The sequence below is a fragment of the Palaemon carinicauda genome, chromosome 14, assembly GCF_036898095.1.
Source record: "Palaemon carinicauda isolate YSFRI2023 chromosome 14, ASM3689809v2, whole genome shotgun sequence".
NCBI lineage: Eukaryota > Metazoa > Arthropoda > Malacostraca > Decapoda > Palaemonidae > Palaemon > Palaemon carinicauda.
The window spans coordinates 4,079,365-4,101,864 of record NC_090738.1 but is presented as its reverse complement, the minus strand read 5'-3'; the positions used below and the strand labels follow the sequence as shown (position 1 = coordinate 4,101,864).

At 41.4% G+C, this 22,500-nt stretch overlaps 1 protein-coding gene across 1 annotated transcript in view; it reads left to right on the top strand.

The window, feature by feature from the left end:
• Positions 1 to 22,500, top strand: part of LOC137653847 (uncharacterized) — an 829,144-nt gene that overhangs the window by 323,350 nt on the left and 483,294 nt on the right. The window contains exons 17-18 of the mRNA XM_068387498.1: positions 21,750 to 22,025; positions 22,295 to 22,447. Of these exons, the coding sequence (XP_068243599.1) occupies positions 21,750 to 22,025; positions 22,295 to 22,447 (429 nt within the window). The remainder of the gene's footprint in view (positions 1 to 21,749; positions 22,026 to 22,294; positions 22,448 to 22,500) is intronic.

The window sequence follows — 22,500 nt, the reverse complement described above, 5'->3', positions numbered from 1 at the left end:
GAGTCTTATCAAATGAAATTCCAGTGAACAGTGGAGTACTCTAAGGGAATGCGTTTTCACCTGTGTTGTTTATCCTCCTCATGGATTTTGTAATGCGTAGAACAATCAGGAGATGGTGGAGAAGAATTATTGTTATTAATATTAAAGTTATTGAAAGTATTATTATTAAGATTATCAAAATTATTATTATTAAAATTATTAAAGTTATTGAAATTATTAAAATTATTGTTGCTTATAGAATTAGTTTTATTATCATTATTATTAATAACATAGAATTATTATTAAAAAAAAAACATTGAAATTATTGTTATTGAAATTATTTGGAATGGATTGGTAATAGGAAATTAGGTGACCTTGAGTATGCTGATGACACTGTCCTTAAAAGCAGAACACCACAGGATTTGCAATGCTTGTTTACCGGATGCATGAAATATCATAGGAGGTTGAGCTCAAGATAAATAGAAGAAAGACAAAGGGGATGAGAATGGAATACGAAATGGAAGATGAAATATAATTGAAAGGAAATTGGATTTATGAGAAAAAAATCATTTAGGTATCTAGGAACTGTGATCTCCAATACAGGGTCTTTAGAATTAGAGTTTAGTGAAAGATTGAAAAGAGCAAATCAGAGAATGGCTAGGTTAAGTAAAATTTGGAAATCAAATCGCCTGAAATTACATATAAAAATCAGGCTCTATATCAGTTTAGCGAGATCTGTGCTACTGTATAGACATGAATCATGGTATGACAATGAAACATTCTCCAATAGATTTAGTAGATTTGAGAACAAAGCTCTCAGAAGAATGTTGGGAGTTAAATATGGTTAAAAGTGGATGAGATCATGGTGAGGGGTAGATGGAGATGGTCTGGGCATGCTCTTCGCACTCCCCAAGAGAGATTAGTTCAACAAAAGTTAAACTGGGCTCCACAAAGCACTAGAAGAGTTGGAAGAATCAGACCTAAATGGCTGAGGACGACGAAGCGTGAAGTAGATGATGTATGGAGAGGTATTGAATTAAAAGCTCAAGATGGAGACGACTTGCGAAATCTAACCGAGGTCTTTGCGTCAAAAGGCGTAGGAGGAGACGATGATGATGTACGAAAAACATGATATAGAAACGGCTGTATTCCATTTATTTGGAATTTCTAAGGATACAGTAAGACAAAGTTTGTAGTAACATCATCTTTACACATATTTCAAATACTATTTGTTATTTATATGTGCAGTTGTCCTGAACAGCTGTAGCTTGAAATTAGCAGATGACAAAGTCATCTGTGTACAGTATTTACATTATCTTAATGGGCTCGCATAGAATAAAGTTGATTTCAATGATATAGATGTATTCTTCGAATAGACTATTTGTTATGAAAATATGCTAATAGTAGGTAAGATAAAATTGGTTTTCTTACTTTTATTTAAATAAATATATATTATATAAATATAAATATCTCGGAACCAAGTAGTTTTTACGGTGATCGGTGATCTTTGTCAATCGAACACTACTTTGCTTACTGTATTTGGAATTTAGTCGGTTGTATCTGAAATATATTATAAAAGAGTCTGTTGTGAGATTCTACTGTATCTGTCAGCTACATTCTCTTTTATTTCCTTTAGTTCCACCTATCTAAAACCAAGGTTTACAGGGTCAAGCCGGATATTCCCTCACACGATGTTACCATGTTTCAGCCTACGCTCTGTCAGGTATGAAATGTATGTATATGACTGTATGAACACATCTAAAGTACATGAAGTGAGTGAGATACAATTTACAGTATGGACATCGACAATAATTTTCATTGCTCTAAATTACTGCACACTGTGCCGGTTGACCATACATTACAGCGCACTGTGCCAGTTGACCCTCATTGAAGCGCACCGTGCCGGTTGACCCAACATTACAGCGCACAATGGCAGTTGACCCTACATTACAGTGCACCATGCCAGTTGACCCTCATTACAGCGCAACGTGCTGGTTGACCCTACATTACAGCGCACCTGGCGGTTGACCCTACGTTACAGCGCACCGTGCTGGTTGACGTTACATTGCAGCGCACCGTGCCGGTTGACCCACATTACAATGCACAGTGCCGGTTGACCCTCGTTACAGCGCACTGGGCCAGTTGACCTTACATTACAGCGCACCGTGCTAGTTGACCCTACATAACCCCATCACAGCGTACCATGCTGGTTAACCCTACATTACAGCACGCCGTGCCGGTTGACCCTACATTACAGCCCACTATGTCGGTTGATCCTACATTACAGGGCACCGTGCCGGTTGACCCTACATTACAGCGCACCGTGCCGGTTGACCCTCGTTACAGCGCACCGTGCCAGTTAACCCTACATTACAGTGCACCGTGCTAGTTGACCCTACATAACTCCATTACAGCGTACCATGCTGGTTGACCCTACATTACAGCGCACCGTGCCGGTTACCCTTACATTACAGCACACCATGTCGGTTGATCCTACATGACAGGGCACCGTGCCGGTTGACCCTACATTACAGCGCACCGTGCCGGTTGACCCTTGTTACAGCGCACCGTGCCGGTTGACCCTTGTTACAGCGCACCGTGCCAGTTGACCCTTGTTACAGCGCACCGTGCCAGTTGACCCTACATTACAGCGCACCGTGCTAGTTGACCCTACATAACCCCATTACAGCGTACCATGCTGGTTGACCCTACATTACAGCACACCGTGCCGGTTGACCCTACATTACAGCACACCATGTCGGTTGATCTTACATTACAGTGCACCATGCCAGTTGACCCTCATTACAGCGCAACGTGCTGGTTGACCCTACATTACAGCGCACCATGGCGGTTGACCCTACGTTACAGCGCACCGTGCTGGTTGACGTTACATTACAGCGCACCGTGCCGGTTGACCCACATTACAACGCACAGTGCCGGTTGACCCTCGTTACAGCGCACCGGGCCAGTTGACGCTACATTACAGCGCACCGTGCTAGTTGACCCTACATAACCCCATCACAGCGTACCATGTTGGTTAACCCTACATTACAGCGCGCCGTGCCGGTTGACCCTACATTACAGCACACCATGTCGGTTGATCCTACATTACAGGGCACCGTGCCGGTTGACCCTACATTACAGCGCACCGTGCCGGTTGACCCTCGTTACAGAGCACCGTGCCAGTTGACCCTACATTACAGCGCACCGTGCTAGTTGACCCTACATAACCCCATTACAGCGTACCATGCTGGTTGACCCTACATTACAGCGCACCTTGCCGGTTGACCCTACGTTACAGCACACCATGTCGGTTGATCCTACATTACAGGGCACCGTGCCGGTTGACCCTACATTACAGCGCACCGTGCCGGTTGACCCTCGTTACAGCGCACTGTGCCAGTTGACCCTACATTACAGCGCACTGTGCTAGTTGACCCTACATAACCCCATTACAGCGTACCATGCTGGTTGACCCTACATTACAGCGCACCGTGCCAGTTACCCCTACATTACAGCACACCATGTCGGTTGATCCTACATGACAGGGCACCGTGCCGGTTGACCCTACATTACAGCGCACCGTGCCGGTTGACCCTCGTTACAGCGCACCGTGCCAGTTGACCCTACATTACAGCGCACCGTGCTAGTTGATCCTACATAACCCCATTACAGCGTACCATGCTGGTTGACCCTACATTACAGCGCACCGTGCCGGTTGACCCTACATTACAGCACACCATGTCGGTTGATCCTACATTACAGTGCACCATGCCAGTTGACCCTCATTACAGCGCAACGTGCTGGTTAACCCTACATTACAGCGCACCGTGCTAGTTGACCCTACGTTACAGCGCACCGTGCTGGTTAACGTTACATTACAGCGCACCGTGCCGGTTGACCCACATTACAACGCACAGTGCCGGTTGACCCTCGTTACAGCGCACCGTGCCAGTTGACCCTACATTACAGCGCACCGTGCTAGTTGACCCTACATAACCCCATTACAGCGTACCATGCTGGTTGACCCTACATTACAGCGCACCGTGCCGGTTGACCCTACATTACAGCACACCATGTCGGTTGATCCTACATTAAAGGGCACCGTGCCGGTTGACCCTACATTACAGCGCACCGTGCCGGTTGACCCTCGTTACAGCGCACCGTGCCAGTTGACCCTACATTACAGGGCACCGTGCTAGTTGACCCTACATAACCCCATTACATTGTACCATGCTGGTTGACCCTACATTACAGCGCACCGTGCCGGTTACCCCTACATTACAGCACACCATGTCGGTTGATCCTACATGACAGGGCACCGTGCCGGTTGACCCTACATTACAGCGCACTGTGCCGGTTGACCCTCGTTACAGCGCACCGTGCCAGTTGACCCTACATTACAGCGCACCGTGCTAGTTGACCCTACATAACCCCATTACAGCGTACCATGCTGGTTGACCCTACATTACAGCGCACCGTGCTGGTTGATGTTACATTACAGCGCACCGTGCCGGTTGACCCATATTACAACGCACAGTGCCGGTTGACCCTCGTTACAGCGCACCGGGCCAGTTGACCCTACATTACAGCGCACCGTGCTAGTTGACCCTACATAACCCCATCACAGCGTACCTTGCTGGTTAACCCTACATTACAGCGCGCCGTGCCGGTTGACCCTACATTACAGCACACCATGTTAGTTGATCCTACATTACAGGGCACCGTGCCGGTTGGCCCTACATTACAGTGCACCGTGCCGGTTGACCCTCGTTACAGTGCACCGTGCCAGTTGACCCTACATTACAGCGCACCGTGCTAGTTGACCCTACATAACCCCATTACAGCGTACCATGCTGGTTGACCCTACATTACAGCGCACCGTGCCGGTTACCCCTACATTACAGTACACCACGTCGGTTGATCCTACATGACAGGGCACCGTGCCGGTTGATCCTACATTACAGGGCACCGTGCCGGTTGACCCTCGTTACAGCGCACCGTGCCAGTTGACCCTACATTACAACACCCCGTGCTAGTTGACCCTACATAACCCCATTACAGCGTACCATGCTGGTTGACCCTACATTACAGTGCACCGTGCTGGTTGATGTTACATTACAGCGCACCGTGCCGGTTGACCCATATTACAACGCACAGTGCCGGTTGACCCTCGTTACAGCGCACAGGGCCAGTTGACCCTACATTACAGCGCACCGTGCTAGTTGACCCTACATAACCCCATTACAGCGTACCATGCTGGTTAACCCTACATTACAGCGTGCTGTGCCGGTTGACCCTACATTACAGCACACCATGTCGGTTGATCCTACATTACAGGGCACCGTGCCGGTTGACCCTACATTACAGCGCACCGTGCCGGTTGACCCTCGTTACAGCGCACCGTGCCAGTTGACCCTACATTACAGCGCACCGTGCTAGTTGACCCTACATAACCCCATTACAGCGTACCATGCTGGTTGACCCTACATTACAGCGCACCGTGCCGGTTACCCCTACATTACAGTACACCACGTCGGTTGATCCTACATGACAGGGCACCGTGCCGGTTGATCCTACATTACAGGGCACCGTGCCGGTTGACCCTCGTTACAGCGCACCGTGCCAGTTGACCCTATATTACAACACCCCGTGCTAGTTGACCCTACATAACCCCATTACAGCGTACCATGCTGGTTGACCCTACATTACAGTGCACCGTGCTGGTTGATGTTACATTACAGCGCACCGTGCCGGTTGACCCATATTACAACGCACAGTGCCGGTTGACCCTCGTTACAGCGCACAGGGCCAGTTGACCCTACATTACAGCGCACCGTGCTAGTTGACCCTACATAACCCCATTACAGCGTACCATGCTGGTTAACCCTACATTACAGCGTGCTGTGCCGGTTGACCCTACATTACAGCACACCATGTCGGTTGATCCTACATTACAGGGCACCGTGCCGGTTGACCCTACATTACAGCGCACCGTGCCGGTTGACCCTCGTTACAGCGCACCGTGCCAGTTGACCCTACATTACAGCGCACCGTGCTAGTTGACCCTACATAACCCCATTACAGCGTACCATGCTGGTTGACCCTACATTACAGCGCACCGTGCTGGTTGACGTTACATTACAGCGCACCATGCCGGTTGACCCACATTACAATGCACAGTGCCAGTTGACCCTGGTTACAGCGCACCGGGCCAGTTGACCCTACATTACAGCGCACCGTGCTAGTTGACCCTACATAACCCCATTACAGCGTACCATGCTGGTTAACCCTACATTACAGCGCTCCGTGCCGGTTGACCCTACATTACAGCACACCATTTCAGTTGATCCTACATTACAGGGCACCGTGCCAGTTGACCCTACATTACAGCGCACCGTGCCGGTGACCCTAGTTACAGCGCACCGTGCCAGTTGACCCTACATTACAGCGCACCGTGCTAGTTGACCCTACATAACCCCATTACAGCGTACCATGCTGGTTGACCGTACATTACAGCGCACCGTGCCGGTTACCCCTACATTACAGCACACCATGTCGGTTGATCCTACATGACAGGGCACCGTGCCGGTTGACCCTACATTACAGCGCACCGTGCCGGTTGACCCTCGTTACAGCACACCGTGCCAGTTGACCCTACATTACAGCACACCGTGCTTGTTGACCCTACATAACCCCATTACAGCGTACCATGCTGGTTGACCCTACATTACAGCGCACCGTGCCGGTTGACCCCACATTACAGCACACCATGTCGGTTGATCCTACATTACAGGGCACCGTGCCGGTTGACCCTACATTACAGCGCACCGTGCCGGTTGACCCTCGTTACAGCGCACCGTGCCCGTTGACCCTACAATACAGCGCACCGTGCTAGTTGACCCTACATAACCCCATTACAGCGTACCATGCTGGTTGACCCTACATTACAGCGCACCGTGCCGGTTACCCCTACATTACAGCACACCATGTCGGTTGATCCTACATGACAGGGCACCGTGCCGGTTGACCCTACATTACAGCGCACCGTGCCGGTTGACCATTGTTACAGCGCACCATGCCAGTTGACCCTACATTACAGCACACCATGTCGGTTGATTCTACATTACAGGGCACCGTGCCGGTTGACCCTACATTACATCGCACCATGGCGGTTGACCCTACATTAAAGCGCACTGTGCCAGTTGACCCTTGATCCTACAGTACAGTGCACCATAAGGGTCGACCCTACATTACAGCGCACCGTGCCGGTTGATCGTACATTACAGCGCACCGTGCTGGTTGACCTTACATTACAATGCACTTTGCCTGTTCACCCTACTTTACAGCTTAGGGTGCCAGTTGACTCTACATTAAAGGCCACCGTGTCGGTTGGTCCCCATTACAGCGCACCATGCCGGTTGACCCTACACTACAGCGCACCTTGCCGGTTGACCCTCATTACAGCGTACTGTGCCAGTTGACCCCTATTACAGCGCACCGTGCTGGTTGCCTCAACATTACAGCGCACCATGCTGGTTGACCCTTGATCCTACATTACAGCGCACCATGCTGGTTGACCCTTGATCCTACATTATAGCGCACCATGCTGGTTGACCCTTGATCCTACATTACAGCGCACCATGCTGGTTGACCCTTGATCCTACATTACAGCGCACCATGCTGGTTGACCCTTGATCCTACATTACAGCGCCCCATGAGGGTCGACCCTACATTACAGCGCACCGTGCTGGTTGCCTCAACATTACAGCGAACCGTGCCAGTTGACCCTTGATCCTACATTACAGCGCACCATGAGGGTCGACCCTACATTATAGCGCACCGTGCCAGTTGACCCTACATTACAGCGCGCCGTGCTGGTTGACCTTACATTACAGTGCACTGTGCCTGTTGACCCTACATTACAGCATAGGGTTCCGGTTGACTCTACATTAAAGCGCACCGTGTCGGTTGGTCCCCATTACAGCGCATCATGCCAGTTGGTCTCCATTACAGCTCACCATGCCGGTTGACCCTACATAACAGCGCACCGTGCTGGTTGACCTTACATTACAATGCACTGTGCCTGTTGACCCTTCATTACAGCATAAGGTGCCGGTTGACACTACATAACAGCGCACCATGCCGGTTGACCTAACATTACAGAGCACCGTGCCGGTTGACCCTACATCACATCTCACTGTGCCGGTGGACCCTATGACCCTACATTACAGCGCACTGTGCCGGTTGACCCTCATTACAGCGCACAGTGCCGGTTGACCTTACATCACAGAGCACCGTGCTGGTTGACCCTACATCACATCTCACTGTGTCGATTGACCCTACATCACATCTCACTGTGTCGGTTGACCCTACATTACAGCGCACCGTGCCAGTTGACCCTACATTACAGCACACCGTGCCGGTTAACACTTATTACAGCTGCCGTGCCTGTTGACCCTACATTACAGCGCACCGTGCCAGTTTACCCTTATTACAGTGCACCATGCAGGTTGACCCTCATTATAACGCACAGTGTCGGTTGACCCTACATTACAGTGCACCGTGCCGGTTGACGATCATTGCAGCGCACAGTGCCGGTTGACCCTACATTATAGCACACTGTGGCGGTTGATCCTTATTACAGCTGCCGTGCCTGTTGACCCTACATTACATCGCACCGTGCCGGTTGACCCTTATTACAGTGCACCGTGCCTGTTGACCCTACATTACAGCGCACCATGCAGGTTGACCCTCATTATAGCGCACAGTGTCAGTGGACCCTATACAATACACCATGCCGATTGACCCTTATTACAGTGCACCATGCCTGTTGACCCTACATTACAGCACACCATGCAGGTTGACCCTCATTATAGCGCACAGTGTCGGTTGACCCTACATTACAGTGCACTGTGCAGGTTGACCCTCATTATAGCGCACAGTGTCGGTTGACCCTACATTACAGCGCACCGTGCCGGTTGACTCTTATTACAGTGCACCATGCAGGTTGACCCTCATTATAGCGAACAGTGTCGGTTGACCCTACATTACAGTGCACTGTGCAGGTTGACCCTCATTATAGCGCACAGTGTCGGTTGACCCTACATTACAGCGCACCATGCCGGTTGACTCTTATTACAGTGCACCATGCAGGTTGACCCTCATTATAGCGCACAGTGTCAGTGGACCCTATATTACAATACACCATGCCGATTGACCCTTATTACAGTGCACCATGCCTGTTGACCCTACATTACAGCACACCATGCAGGTTGACCCTCATTATAGCGCACAGTGTCGGTTGACCCTACATTACAGTGCACTGTGCAGGTTGACCCTCATTATAGCACACAGTGTCGGTTGACCCTACATTACAGCGCACCGTGCCAGTTGACTCTTATTACAGTGCACCATGCAGGTTGACCCTCATTATAGCGAACAGTGTCGGTTGACCCTACATTACAGTGCACTGTGCAGGTTGACCCTCATTATAGCGCACAGTGTCGGTTGACCCTACATTACAGCGCACCGTGCCGGTTGACTCTTATTACAGTGCACCATGCAGGTTGACCCTCATTATAGCGAACAGTGTCGGTTGACCCTACATTACAGTGCACCGTGCAGGTTGACCCTAATTACAGCGCACAGTGACGGTTGACCCTCATTACAGCGCACCATGCAGGTTGACCCTCATTATAGCGGACAGTGTTGGTTGACCTTACATTACAGTGCACCGTGCCGGTTGACCCTCATTACAGCTCACAGTGCCGGTTGACCCTTATTACAGTGCGCCGTGCCTGTTGACCCTACATTACAGCGCACCGTGCCGGTTGACCCTTATTACAGTGCACCGTGCCTGTTGACCCTACATTACAGCTCACCGTGCCGGTTGACCCTTATTACAGTGCACCTTGCCTGTTGACCCTACAATACAGTGCACCATGCCGGTTGACCGTCATTATAGTGCACAGTGTCGGTTGACCCTACATTACAGTACACCGTGCCGATTGACCCTTATTACAGTGCATCATATCTGTTGACCCTATATTACAGCGCGCCATGCAGGTTGACGCTCTTCATAGCGCACACTGTCGGTTGACCCTACATTATAGCGCACCGTGCCGGTTGACTCTTATTACAGTGCACCATGTAGGTTGACCCTCATTATAGCGCACAGTGTGGGTTTTCCCTACATTACAGCACACCGTCCCGGTTGACCCTTATTACAGTGCACCATGCAGGTTGACTCTACATTACAGAGCACTGTGCCGGTTGATGCCAGGTTTATTTTTTCAATGAATCAGTATAGATATGACATTGAATACTCCAATAACTTCTACAAACACTTTTGTATTGATATAGCATTGCATATTTAAAACAAAATGAACAATAAACTCATTCAAATTAATATATAAGCCTCCTCTGCCGCCCAGGAAAAACCATAGATAAAAAACAAAATCTTTTAATTTTTGAAAAAAACTATGGAAACCTGTGTACCCACGGCAATAATGCAGAGGAATCCAAACTGAGTGGGGGAACCTTACTCTTATTTGTATATGAAATTAATAATAATAATAATGATAATAAATTCGACTTGCTTGGGCTAGCGTACGCTAGAAAGTGACCAGTCACTTAGTAAATATCTCTTCAAACATCGAATACGTTTTACCTGGAATCTCATTGGCCACTGCCTACATATCAACCGAAAGTAAGTAACAAGACACTATCATCTGCTTGCATGTTAGGACAATTATTTTTCGCTATACTTCGTAACGCGAAAAAATTGTAGTCCTCACTTCACTCCGAAGTCTCTTTTATGTATAAACAAAGTAAAACATTAAATTGCATTGCAGCGCACCCTGCCGGTTGACCCTAGATAATACCAAAGAAAGGGAGAGAAGGAGAGCTAGAAATGGTTTTTATGCATTTAATCTCTTTTCTATTCCTAAATTCGAGGTGATGCACATATAAAATAAAAGGAACAACCACCCCCATTAAAAAAAAAAAAAAAAAAAAAAAAACACGAGTGAATTTCTGCGTTTAAACGTGATCCCAACCAGAGCAACTACCGATATTTCCACAATAGGTTTCCAGCTAGCTTTGCCCAATACAGAAATACTGTATTACTAATTTTAACAGACAATTATAGCCAAAAGATTTGCGCGATAATAGAGTATTTGTAATTTCAGAATGTTTGGCATCTAAACAAGGTCTTAAACGACATAGTTTACCATTTCAGTTACGAAATGTGCCTCCCGTATTATTATTCCACTGTGAACCTTACCAAATACAATTTTGAGTCTGAACCCAATTACACTTATCTACAAAAAAAACCCCCAAGTCTTAAAAATACTTTTGAAGCAAATAGCTAGCATTTAATGCCCCTTCAAAGTAACCATCCGTAGCTATGCCTTCCTTTAACGAATAGGCTATTTAACCGGTCCCGGTAAAATAGACAAACCTACTTTTAAGCTTATTTAACCGGTCCCGGTAAAATAGACAAACCTACTTTCAAGCTTATTTTGCCGGTCCGGTAAAATAGACAAACATGCAGGATGTGCCAGTGATTGACATGCCAATTGACCATAATTTCAGCATCACTGAATGCACAAAACGGGGTGATTTGCCAGATATACAGAATTCTGACTTAATTCCTACAGGTACAGAATTATCTGTAGCCGATTGTGAAACAGAACCACCCACTTTTACTGAGAACAGTGCAGTTCCAGAACCTGCTAATCCTAAACTAGACAATGTCACTTTGCCTCCAAAAGCCAAGAAAAGGGGTAGACCTAAAGGATCAAACAATAATGTTCTGGGACTTCCAAAGAAAAAGTCAAGACTTGATAAGCCAACTTCATTCATCAAAAAACCATCTAATGACAGGGATCTACAGGTACTTGGCTACTTTGTAAGTGATAAAGATGCCATCTGTGCCATGCGTGGAAAGGTTCTCTTTGAAAATGCGGTAGAACAAAACCCTTCTTCAATTCCATCAGCATGTCTGGATGAAAATGTTTCAATCCACAAAATCTGCCGATATTTTGATTCAGACGGTTGGAGAGCTGTAGAGCATGTTTATGAAGCCTCAAGATTGTCAGCACGGTGGACGTGTGAGCTCTGTAGTCAGGATTTGAGCAAGATGGATTCTGTGGTCTGTGACTGTTGTCTTCAGTGGGTGCACCTTAAGTGTATTGGTAAAATAACGCTCCCGAAAGGAAAGTTTTGGATTTGCAGAGACTGTTATGCCTAAAAATTCTAAGACAGCTGTATTTATTGTAATAATTGATTAAAATAATCGTTTTAATGATTTTTTTTTTAATTTGTAGTGAACAAGATTCAAAATTGTCTTTAAAATTATATAAATAAATTTCTTTTAAGTGTTTTGTAATTTATTTCATTTTATTGCCATTATTTATAATATTTACCGGCTAAATAAGCTTAAAAGCAGGTTCGTCCATTTTACCGGGACCGGCAAAATAAGCTTAAAGGTAGGTTTGTCTATTTTACCGGGACCGGCTAAATAGCCTCTTCCTTCATTTAAAAATACTATAATCTTCACTCCCTTAGATCTCAAATATCTAACAGGCTCTCTAAGAACTTTGGTAAAGATGTACCCCCGCTTTACAAAATTACCGAAAGATAATCCATTATAAACAAAATGTTAAATTTTTTCTCCAATGAGAAACATAGGGCAGATGTTTTGATATGTTTCTATGCGATAAGCAGACTTTACACCAAAAGTAAATTTCTAATCCTCGATCTTTAACATTTCTTAGGTTGTACATGAATTTTTGTTTCGAAACTTAAATGTGTGAAAATAAACATTAATAAGCTTGTAATAAAGAACCAGTTCCTTGCTTACCATTTCCATTCTTGGCCACCATCAAAGGAATAATGACTTTGTTGACTGAGGTACCAGTGTCACCCATTCTCTTTCTAACGAATTCTAAACTTGTAATAAATTCAGATTCATTCCTCACTGACCTATTGTTATTCAATCCAATAAACATAGGAACGGATTTAAGTGAAATTTGTAATCGACCTTTACCAGACCCAATTTTCTCCAGTTCATTGTATTGTGAATATGAACGACCAATAGGCAATTCAAAAACAAAGTTCCAATTTTCTTGTAACAACTGCAAGGTATACAAAACAAACCCAGTTAAATTTTCACCTACCTTTTTGACGTCTTTCTTGACAAGTTTCTGGCTCCAAATTCCTTTCTCGGCCCTCATTGAACTCTAAACATCTTCCATTCAAGTTTATATGAATCGAATCCACAAACTTTCTATCATTAACAAGCTTGATACTTCCGGCGATGCTGCTCTTTGCGGACTGACTCATTTCTACATCAGTTTTAGACGTTTCTTGTCCTCCAAGTTGACGAGCAATCGCATCTTAAGCTTTCATTGGTATCCGTATCAATTTCTTCAAAATAACGCGATGCTCATTTAAATGGTTTTCTGTCTTATTTTATTGAGATGCGGATGCTTGTTGAATATTCTGCTTGAAAGCGGATAATAGACTGTCCATTGCTTCTTGAAACTGTTAATCATTCAGATTGCTAGCGTGAAAACACTATTCACTTCTGAAACTGTAATTTGACCCTTCCTGGCGTCCATGCTGATAAATTCGACTTGCCCGGGCAGCGGGCTAGCGTGCGCTAGAAGTGACCACTTAGAAAATACCTCTTCAAACATCAAATATGTTTTACCCTACACTGAAATCTTATTGGCGGCTGCCTACATAACAACCAAAATTAAGTAACAAGACACTATCATCCGCTTACATGTCGGTAGACCAATTATTTTTCGCTATACTTCGTAACGCGAAAAATGTTTATTCTGTGGATTCTCTCTAAACTAAACGGGAGCAATGCAAACTAGTAATAGTATACTGTACATTAATTTACTTTACGTTTGAACAACCAAAACGATCAGGTATCAGCTGACAAAGGTTATATTAGGTTAGGCTAGGTTGGTTAGGTTGCGTTAGGGTAGGTTAGAACCACAAAAACTGAGGAATGTAAGTGAACAGCCTTCCCCATACACACAAAGCAAAGCTCATAATACTGTGACCGGCGTATTGCACAAATATGGGAATAATCTACAAACACATTGATATTTATTAGTTCACATTGAACATTTTTCTCTGGCTTTTATAGCATACCCAAATAGAGATTTCCAAATTTAGATTTAAATAACATGAAATTCCAATTTGAATTACCATGAAAAATATAGACATCCGAAATGTGAACACCTAACTGAAAAGCGGAATGGACACAGGAACTATGACGCATCATCAACTATAGTCTATTTTTTATAGCGGTGCATAAAATAGATAGATATTAGGTGAGGAACAGGAATGTGGGAAAATACTAAGCAAACTAATACGAAGAGAGACAATGCAAGACTATTTGAACTGAAAGGAATAGGCTGAACTATATTACGAAAGAAAAAAAAACTGCGTCTACGAGTCAGAAGGGATTGTTTTCCTGCCAGGCCGCTACAGGCTGTTCTTTTACCTCCCCATAAGTTTTCACAAATATCGGGTTTTATTAATTCCATGTTTTTGGTAAATTCTGGTATTCAAAGAAAGTTTATAATAACATGTTAAACTTATGCTGAGTGTAATTTATCCCAATTTGTGTTAAAATATGTGAAAAATTACAAAATTACAAAGCGTGCATCCGAAAATAAGCTGCTGTCGTTGACTTCGACGGATTGTGTTATTAAATTTAGACTTACCAATACGATTCTTTATAATATATTTATTCTTTCACATTGTTTATTGACAACAGATATATCTGATGGAGAAATATAGGTTAATAAATAAGTTTCGATTCACATTACTTGGTGATTATTCAAGAACAATGAAGGTATCCGGACAAAAATACTTCCGACCAATCAGGTATCAGGAACCTTTCCGAGCTAAAAGGGCCCCTCTGTGAGTCGGTGCAAATATGCACCGCTATAAAAAAATAGACTATAGATGGTTGTCGTTTACTTCCAGATGGCGCAATGGTTCGTAGAGGGGAAGGCATTTTGCAAGGATAGAAGCAAATAAATTCTATTTTGAGGAAGTTGATACTTGAACAGCTTCAAGATGGAAGCAATCCGGAGAGTTTCATAGAAATAATTGGTCTTTGGATATTAAGTATGTACAGTAGGCCTATTGTATAATGATACTTATTAGAAAACCTCTTCAATGAAGTACTTTGACTTTTGTTATATGCAGAGATGAATACTGTACCTTTATATTATTGTTGAAACTGTGCTCTGTAAAAGTACTAATTAACTGGCTATATTTTCCGAGAAACTGATTCTCTTCATAGTAGCTGCTAATGACCCTGAAACATATTACCTATACTATACAGTTTTCTATAACTGTAGCCTGCTATCAAGAAGAAAGACTGGCTTTCCTAGTAGACACTCTCTAATATTTTTCATATACCTAATGCAAGCAATAAGTGTTTTTCGTATTTTTTTTTTTTTTAAGATTTAAACTCTCAGTAGTGTTTCTGAAGTAGCTATGATATTTAATGGTAGTTGCTCACCTTTAACTCTCAGACTTGAAAATTTTTTATTCTATCTTTGATTTTCAATATTTGAGCAATAAATATGTTTTAGATAAACGAATAACATAGAACAGTAGTTTTTCATGGTTTGGTTTCTTCTATCATATTCATAGTGGCTACCCTAATATTATTGCTTGGAAAAGTATGAAATTATCTGTTAAATTTTTCTCTTGTGTGTTCCCTTCAAATGTAATTTTACACTGCTGTTAAGGTAACGTATATTATATACAATGGGTAGGAATTAATTTACACTGATATTCAGGTAAGTACTGATTATATAATGGGTTAGAATTAAGCCTTTGGTGTTTACAAACAATCAAATGAGCAGGTATTGATTTACGTGAATAGCCTACCATTGTGTATTGACCCTACTTCGACGTATTATAACCATATAATTATTGTATATATTTTTCCTTACTCTACCTTATGAATATGCCCTTTTCCTCTCCTTGTGTCTAGTGAATTAACCAAGCAACAGACCTATTACCTTTTGTCCGATAATGCCCTCTTCAAACCTTTCTCTGTGTCAATCAGTACGTTGCCAGGTGACGAAGGTAGTTGACATTTCTTACTGTTGTGAAGTGCTAAACTCCAACTCCATTTATAACTGAACTTATCCTTGCAATAATTTACCTTCTTGTGTGATAGTGAAGATAATCCCGTGTTTTGTAGCCTCATCTACAGGAATACTAGTGATATTGTTCCTTGTTTGTTTTGAGTCTACCTCAGTCAATAACAATGAATTTCCAACTTTTTTATTCATTCCAGTGATCCCTTCTCGCCAGATGATACAGAGCGGTATTTTTGATTAGATGCTTAGTTTTATTACTATGGTTCTTTCCGAATACTTTTGCTTACTTGTTTTGATAAACAGAGCATTTTAAGTCCATTTTCATATTTTTTTATACACTAAGATAACGTATCATACTACTGAGGTCACATCTACACGACTACAATAATGGCCGTTACAGTGTACTACAGCTTCATACATTTCAAAGGATTTACTTAACATCTTTATCAATTATCCTCCTTTTATGGTCTGTCCTATTCTATGCATGCTATGACATGTTTGCATCAAAATGAGTGTTGTAAATGTAAAATTTTCTTTCTGTTCTATAATATATATATACATAATAATTAACGCTAATGCATTCCATAATTATTACACTTGAATAACTGTACCTAAAAACAAATACCTCTGTAGGGGGCGTTGTGCCATCAGTGCACCTCATGTGGTGTATCAAGGCATTTCAGTACTTAAGGTTCTTTGCAGCATTCCTTCGGTCCTTAGCTGCAGCACTTGCTTTATTTCCTTATACTTGATTCCTCGCTTCCTTTCTTTCATCTGGCTTCATATCCTTATATTTGACTCCTTGCTTCCTTTCTTTCATATTGCTTTATATCCTTATACTTGACTTCATGCTTCCTTTCTTTCATCTTGCTTTATATCCTTATACTTGACTTCTTGCTTCCTTTCTTTCATATTGCTTTATATCCTTATACTTGACTTCTTGCTTCCTTTCTTTCATCTTGTTTTATTTCCTTATACCTGACTTCTTGCTTCCTTTCTTTCATCTGGCTTTATATCCTTATACTTGAGTCCTTGCTTCCTTTCTTTCATCATGCTTTATATCCTTATACTTGACTTCATGCTTCCTTTCTTTCATCTTGCTTTATATCCTTATACTTGACTTCTTGCTTCCTTTCTTTCATATTGCTTTATATCCTTATACTTGACTTCTTGCTTCCTTTCTTTCATCTTGTTTTATTTCCTTATACCTGACTTCTTGCTTCCTTTCTTTCATCTGGCTTCATATCCTTATATTTGACTCCTTGCTTCCTTTCTTTCATCATGCTTTATATCCTTATACTTGACTTCATGCTTCCTTTCTTTCATCTTGCTTTATATCCTTATACTTGACTTCTTGCTTCCTTTCTTTCATATTGCTTTATATCCTTATACTTGACTTCTTGCTTCCTTTCTTTCATCTTGTTTTATTTCCTTATACCTGACTTCTTGCTTCCTTTCTTTCATCTTGCTTTATATCCTTATACTTGAGTCCTTGCTTCCTTTCTTTCATCTTGCTTTATATCCTTATACTTGACTTCATGCTTCCTTTCTTTCATCATGCTTTATATCCTTATACTTGACTTCATGCTTCCTTTCTTTCATCATGCTTTATATCCTTATACTTGACTCCTTGCTTCCTTTCTTTCATATTGCTTTATATCCTTATACTTGACTTCATGCTTCCTTTCTTTCATCTTGCTTTATATCCTTATACTTGAGTCCTTGCTTCCTTTCTTTCATCTTGCTTTATATCCTTATACTTGACTTCATGCTTCCTTTCTTTCATCATGCTTTATATCCTTATACTTGACTTCATGCTTCCTTTCTTTCATCATGCTTTATATCCTTATACTTGACTCCTTGCTTCCTTTCTTTCATATTGCTTTATATCCTTATACCTGACTTCTTGCTTCCTTTCTTTCATCTTGCTTTATATCCTTATACTTGACTTCATGCTTCCTTTCTTTCATCATGCTTTATATCCTTATACTTGACTTCATGCTTCCTTTCTTTCATCATGCTTTATATCCTTATACTTGACTTCATGCTTCCTTTCTTTCATCATGCTTTATATCCTTATACTTGACTCCTTGCTTCCTTTCTTTCATCTTGTTTTATTTCCTTATACCTGACTTCTTGCTTCCTTTCTTTCATCTTGCTTTATATCCTTATACTTGACTTCTTGATTTGTTTCTTTCATCTTGCTTTATATCCTTATACTTGAGTCCTTGCTTCCTTTCTTTCATCTTGCTTTATATCCTTATACCTGACTTCTTGATTTCTTTCTTTCATCTTGCTTTATATCCTTATACCTGACTTCTTGATTTCTTTCTTTCATCATGCTTTATATCCTTATACTTGACTCCTTGCTTCCTTTCTTTCATCTTGCTTTATATCCATATACATGAATCCTTGCTTCCTTTCTTTCGTCTTGCTTTATTTCCTGACTTCTTGCTTCCTTTTTTTGTATCCTGCTTTATATCCTTATACTTACCTCATTGCTTCCTTTCTTGTATCCTGCTTTATATCCTTATACTTGACTTCTTCCTTCCTTTCTTTCATCTTGCTTTATATCCTTATACATGAATCCTTGCTTCCTTTCTTTCGTCTTGCTTTATTTCCTTATACCTGACTTCTTGCTTACTTTCTTGTATCCTGCTTTATATCTTTATACTTGACTCCTTGCCTCCTTTCTTTCATCTTGCTTTATATCCTTATATTTGACTTTTTGCTTCCTTTCTTGTATCATGCTTTATATCCTTATACTTGACTCCTTGCTTCCTTTCTTTCATATTGCTTTATATCCTTATACTTGACTCCTTGCTTCCTTTCTTTCATCTTGTTTTATACTTTATATTTGACTCCTTGCTTCCTTTCTTTCATCTTGCTTTATTTCCTTATACTTGACTTCTTGCTTCCTTTCTTTCGTCTTGCTTTATATCCTTATACTTGACTCCTTGCTTCCTTTCTTTCATCTTGCCTTATATCCTTATACATGAATCCTTGCTTCCTTTCTTTCGTCTTGCTTTATTTCCTTATACTTGACTTCATGCTTCCTTTCTTGTATCCTGCTTTATATCCTTATACTTAACTCCTTGCTTCCTTTCTTTCATCTTGCTTTATATCCTTATACTTGACTCCTTGCTTCCTTTATTTCATCATGCTTTATATCCTTATACATGAATCCTTGCTTCCTTTCTTTCGTCTTGCTTTATTTCCTGACTTCTTGCTTCCTTTTTTTGTATCCTGCTTTATATCCTTATACTTACCTCATTGCTTCCTTTCTTGTATCCTGCTTTATATCCTTATACTTGACTCCTTGCTTCCTTTCTTTCATCTTGCTTTATTCCTTATACTTGACTTCTTGCTTCCTTTTTTTTATCCTGCTTTATATCCTTATACTTGACTCCTTGCTTCCTTTCTTGTATCCTTCTTTTTATCCTTATACTTGACTCCTTGTTTCCTTTCTTTCATCTTGCTTTATTCCTTATATTTGACTTCTTGCTTCCTTTCTTGTATCCTGCTCTATATCCTTATACTTGACTTCTTGCTTCCTTTCTTTCATCTTGCTTTATTCCTCATACTTGACTCCTTGCTTCCTTTCTTTCAACTTGCTTTATATCCTTATACTTGACTTCTAACTTCCTTTTTTTCGTCTTGCTTTATATCCTTATACTTGACTCCTTGCTTCCTTTCTTGTATCTTGCTTTATATCCTTATACTTGACTCCTTGCTTCCTTTCTTTCATCTTGCTTTATATCCTTATACATGAATCCTTGCTTCCTTTCTTTCGTCTTGCTTTATATCCTTATACTTGATTTCTTGCTTCCTTTCTTGTATCCTGCTTTATATCCTTATACTTAACTCTTTGCTTCCTTTCTTGTATCCTGCTTTATATCCTTATACTTGACTCCTTGCTTCCTTTCTTTCATCTTGCTTTATTCCTTATACTTGATTTCTTGCTTCCTTTCTTGTATCCTGCTTTATATCCTTATACTTAACTCTTTGCTTCCTTTCTTGTATCCTGCTTTATATCCTTATACTTGACTTCTTGCTTCCTTTCTTTCATCTTGCTTTATTCCTTATACTTGACTCCTTGATTCCTTTCTTTCATCTTGCTGTTCAATGACTTTCAACTCTTACCTCACAGTGTAACTCTCGAGTGTTATTCTAGATGCAATGAAGTGCTGAATGGGCACACAGGCCCCAGCACTGGGTTAATTGGCCCAAATACATGAATCTAATTTCAAAAACATATACGGTACTTGAAAAGGTTTATGGTGACTTGTTCTTAAGCATTAACTCCAATTAAGTTATGACTTGAATTTTTTCTTAATTTTGCCACGGATATGTGGTTATGAGTTATTGAAATATTGTTTGTCAAACTAAGTCTGATGAGTATTGCGTAAAATATTTAAAAAACTTCCTTTGGTAAGACAGCCTTTTAATTTGTTGATGTTTTTGTAATAGTCAAGGATTTTTGAGCTTTGACAAAGGATGATAGAATCCCTTAAATTTGGATGTAGGTAGAAACTCCTGAAACCATAAATAGTTCATAGAATTATTTGTGTATTTTCAAAAAGCTTTATGTGACATCCAACCTGGTATATTTAAATAACCATTATCTTAGGAAACATGCAGAGAATTCCTTACCCTGGCAGCAGACAAAAAGACCTAGACTTGAAATGTCTCCTTAGAATTACTGAATAATAAAATGTATCAAGTGGTGATATAAGTTCATCATCTTTTGTATAAACTTCTTTCATTTGCTACCCAAACTATCTATCTTTAGAGAATGATGAAATGCTACAATTGATTTCCAGCTTGGCGTGTTTTTACTTTTATTCTGCCCTTCCTCTCCCCTTCGGTGTTTGTGATAATAAATACAAACTTATCTTTGCTTTGAAATTTTCTTGCCATACCCTCGAAACTTTATTTCATCGCATCATAAAAATTTTTGCAAAGCTTTGTTACTATTTCATTATAATTTAAACATTTTTTACTTTAAAGACATTTCTTATATATGCATAAATTTTTGCATCAAATTTGCTTTTTGTTGAAGATCAAGATGTGGCCAGGGTACTAGATAACTCATATATTCTATATTTAGATAAGGATGTCAGATAGTCTGTTCTATAGAAATGGAGAAACTTTTTATATCTCTGGGAAAGTATCAGGTATCAGACATGAGGGACAGCCTTTAAATTTAAACTAAATCTAGCTAAGGAATTTTGTGATGAAAATGTGACAAAGGTTTATAACATTCAAGAAAACTTGTTAAATGCCTTTCATGTAAAGATATTTTAATTCAAAATGATTTTACCATCGCTAGAAGGCTCGATGTTCAGAAAATGTTAGTTTCTCAACTTTTTCTAGCAAAAACAACTAAAGTCTTTGTAATTTTAGGAAAGTAATTAATCTACTCAAAAGCCATTTATGCAAAACTTCTAGTATTACACATACTTTTTTTTTTTTACACTGCCATTTACGAGCTATATTAATAGATGAACATAATTCCAATACAGCGCAATATAAGTATACTGTATGTAAGATTAAATTTGCTTTAAATATATCTCAAGACCAAAGTCCCCCTTTTCTATGAATTTTCTTTGATAGGGAACTCTTCCGTCTGCGTAAGGCTTTCAAGACCAAATTTAAGCAGCAGGCACTTGACGGTGACCCTCGAAAGGCCCGCATGAACTTAGATGACCCAAACCCTGACAACTTGCCTGGCCCTTTAAGGGTTTGTGCTCTTGCAATGCAGCAAATTAAGGACTTCAAAGAACACTTGCCTCTTGTGGCCGTGTTATGTAACAAGGGTTTGCGAGCAAGACACTGGGAGAATCTTAACAAAGCTGCTGGCTTTGACATCACACCCAATGCTGGGACAAGGTGAGGCCCTATTTCTAGATATTAGTTATGAAAGAGGATCTGACATCTTCTTTCTTTATCTAAAAGCTTATTATCTCCACTTTCTGAAGATATAAAATTCTGTTGTATTTGAGATTAAATAGTCTATATTAGTAAAGTATTGCTGAAAATAGAAGCAAAGAGGCTTTAAGTTCAACATAGAATACCAAAATATAGTACTAATTCTTTATTTTTAAACATTATGCTAAAATAGGCAATATTTTTTAAAATGAACTTTTTTCATGTTGTAGTTTGCGGAAAGTTGTTAAGATGGAATTAGGCGGCTTGTTGAAGGAATTTGAAGTAGTAAGCTGTGGAGCATCAAGGGAATACAGCCTCGAACTCTCATTAGCCAACATGAGACATGCTTGGCAGACCACCCATCTCGTGAAGGCACCTCACCCGTAAAAAGGATTTTTAAGTTTTGCTTGTTTGTTCCGTTCTTCATTAACACACT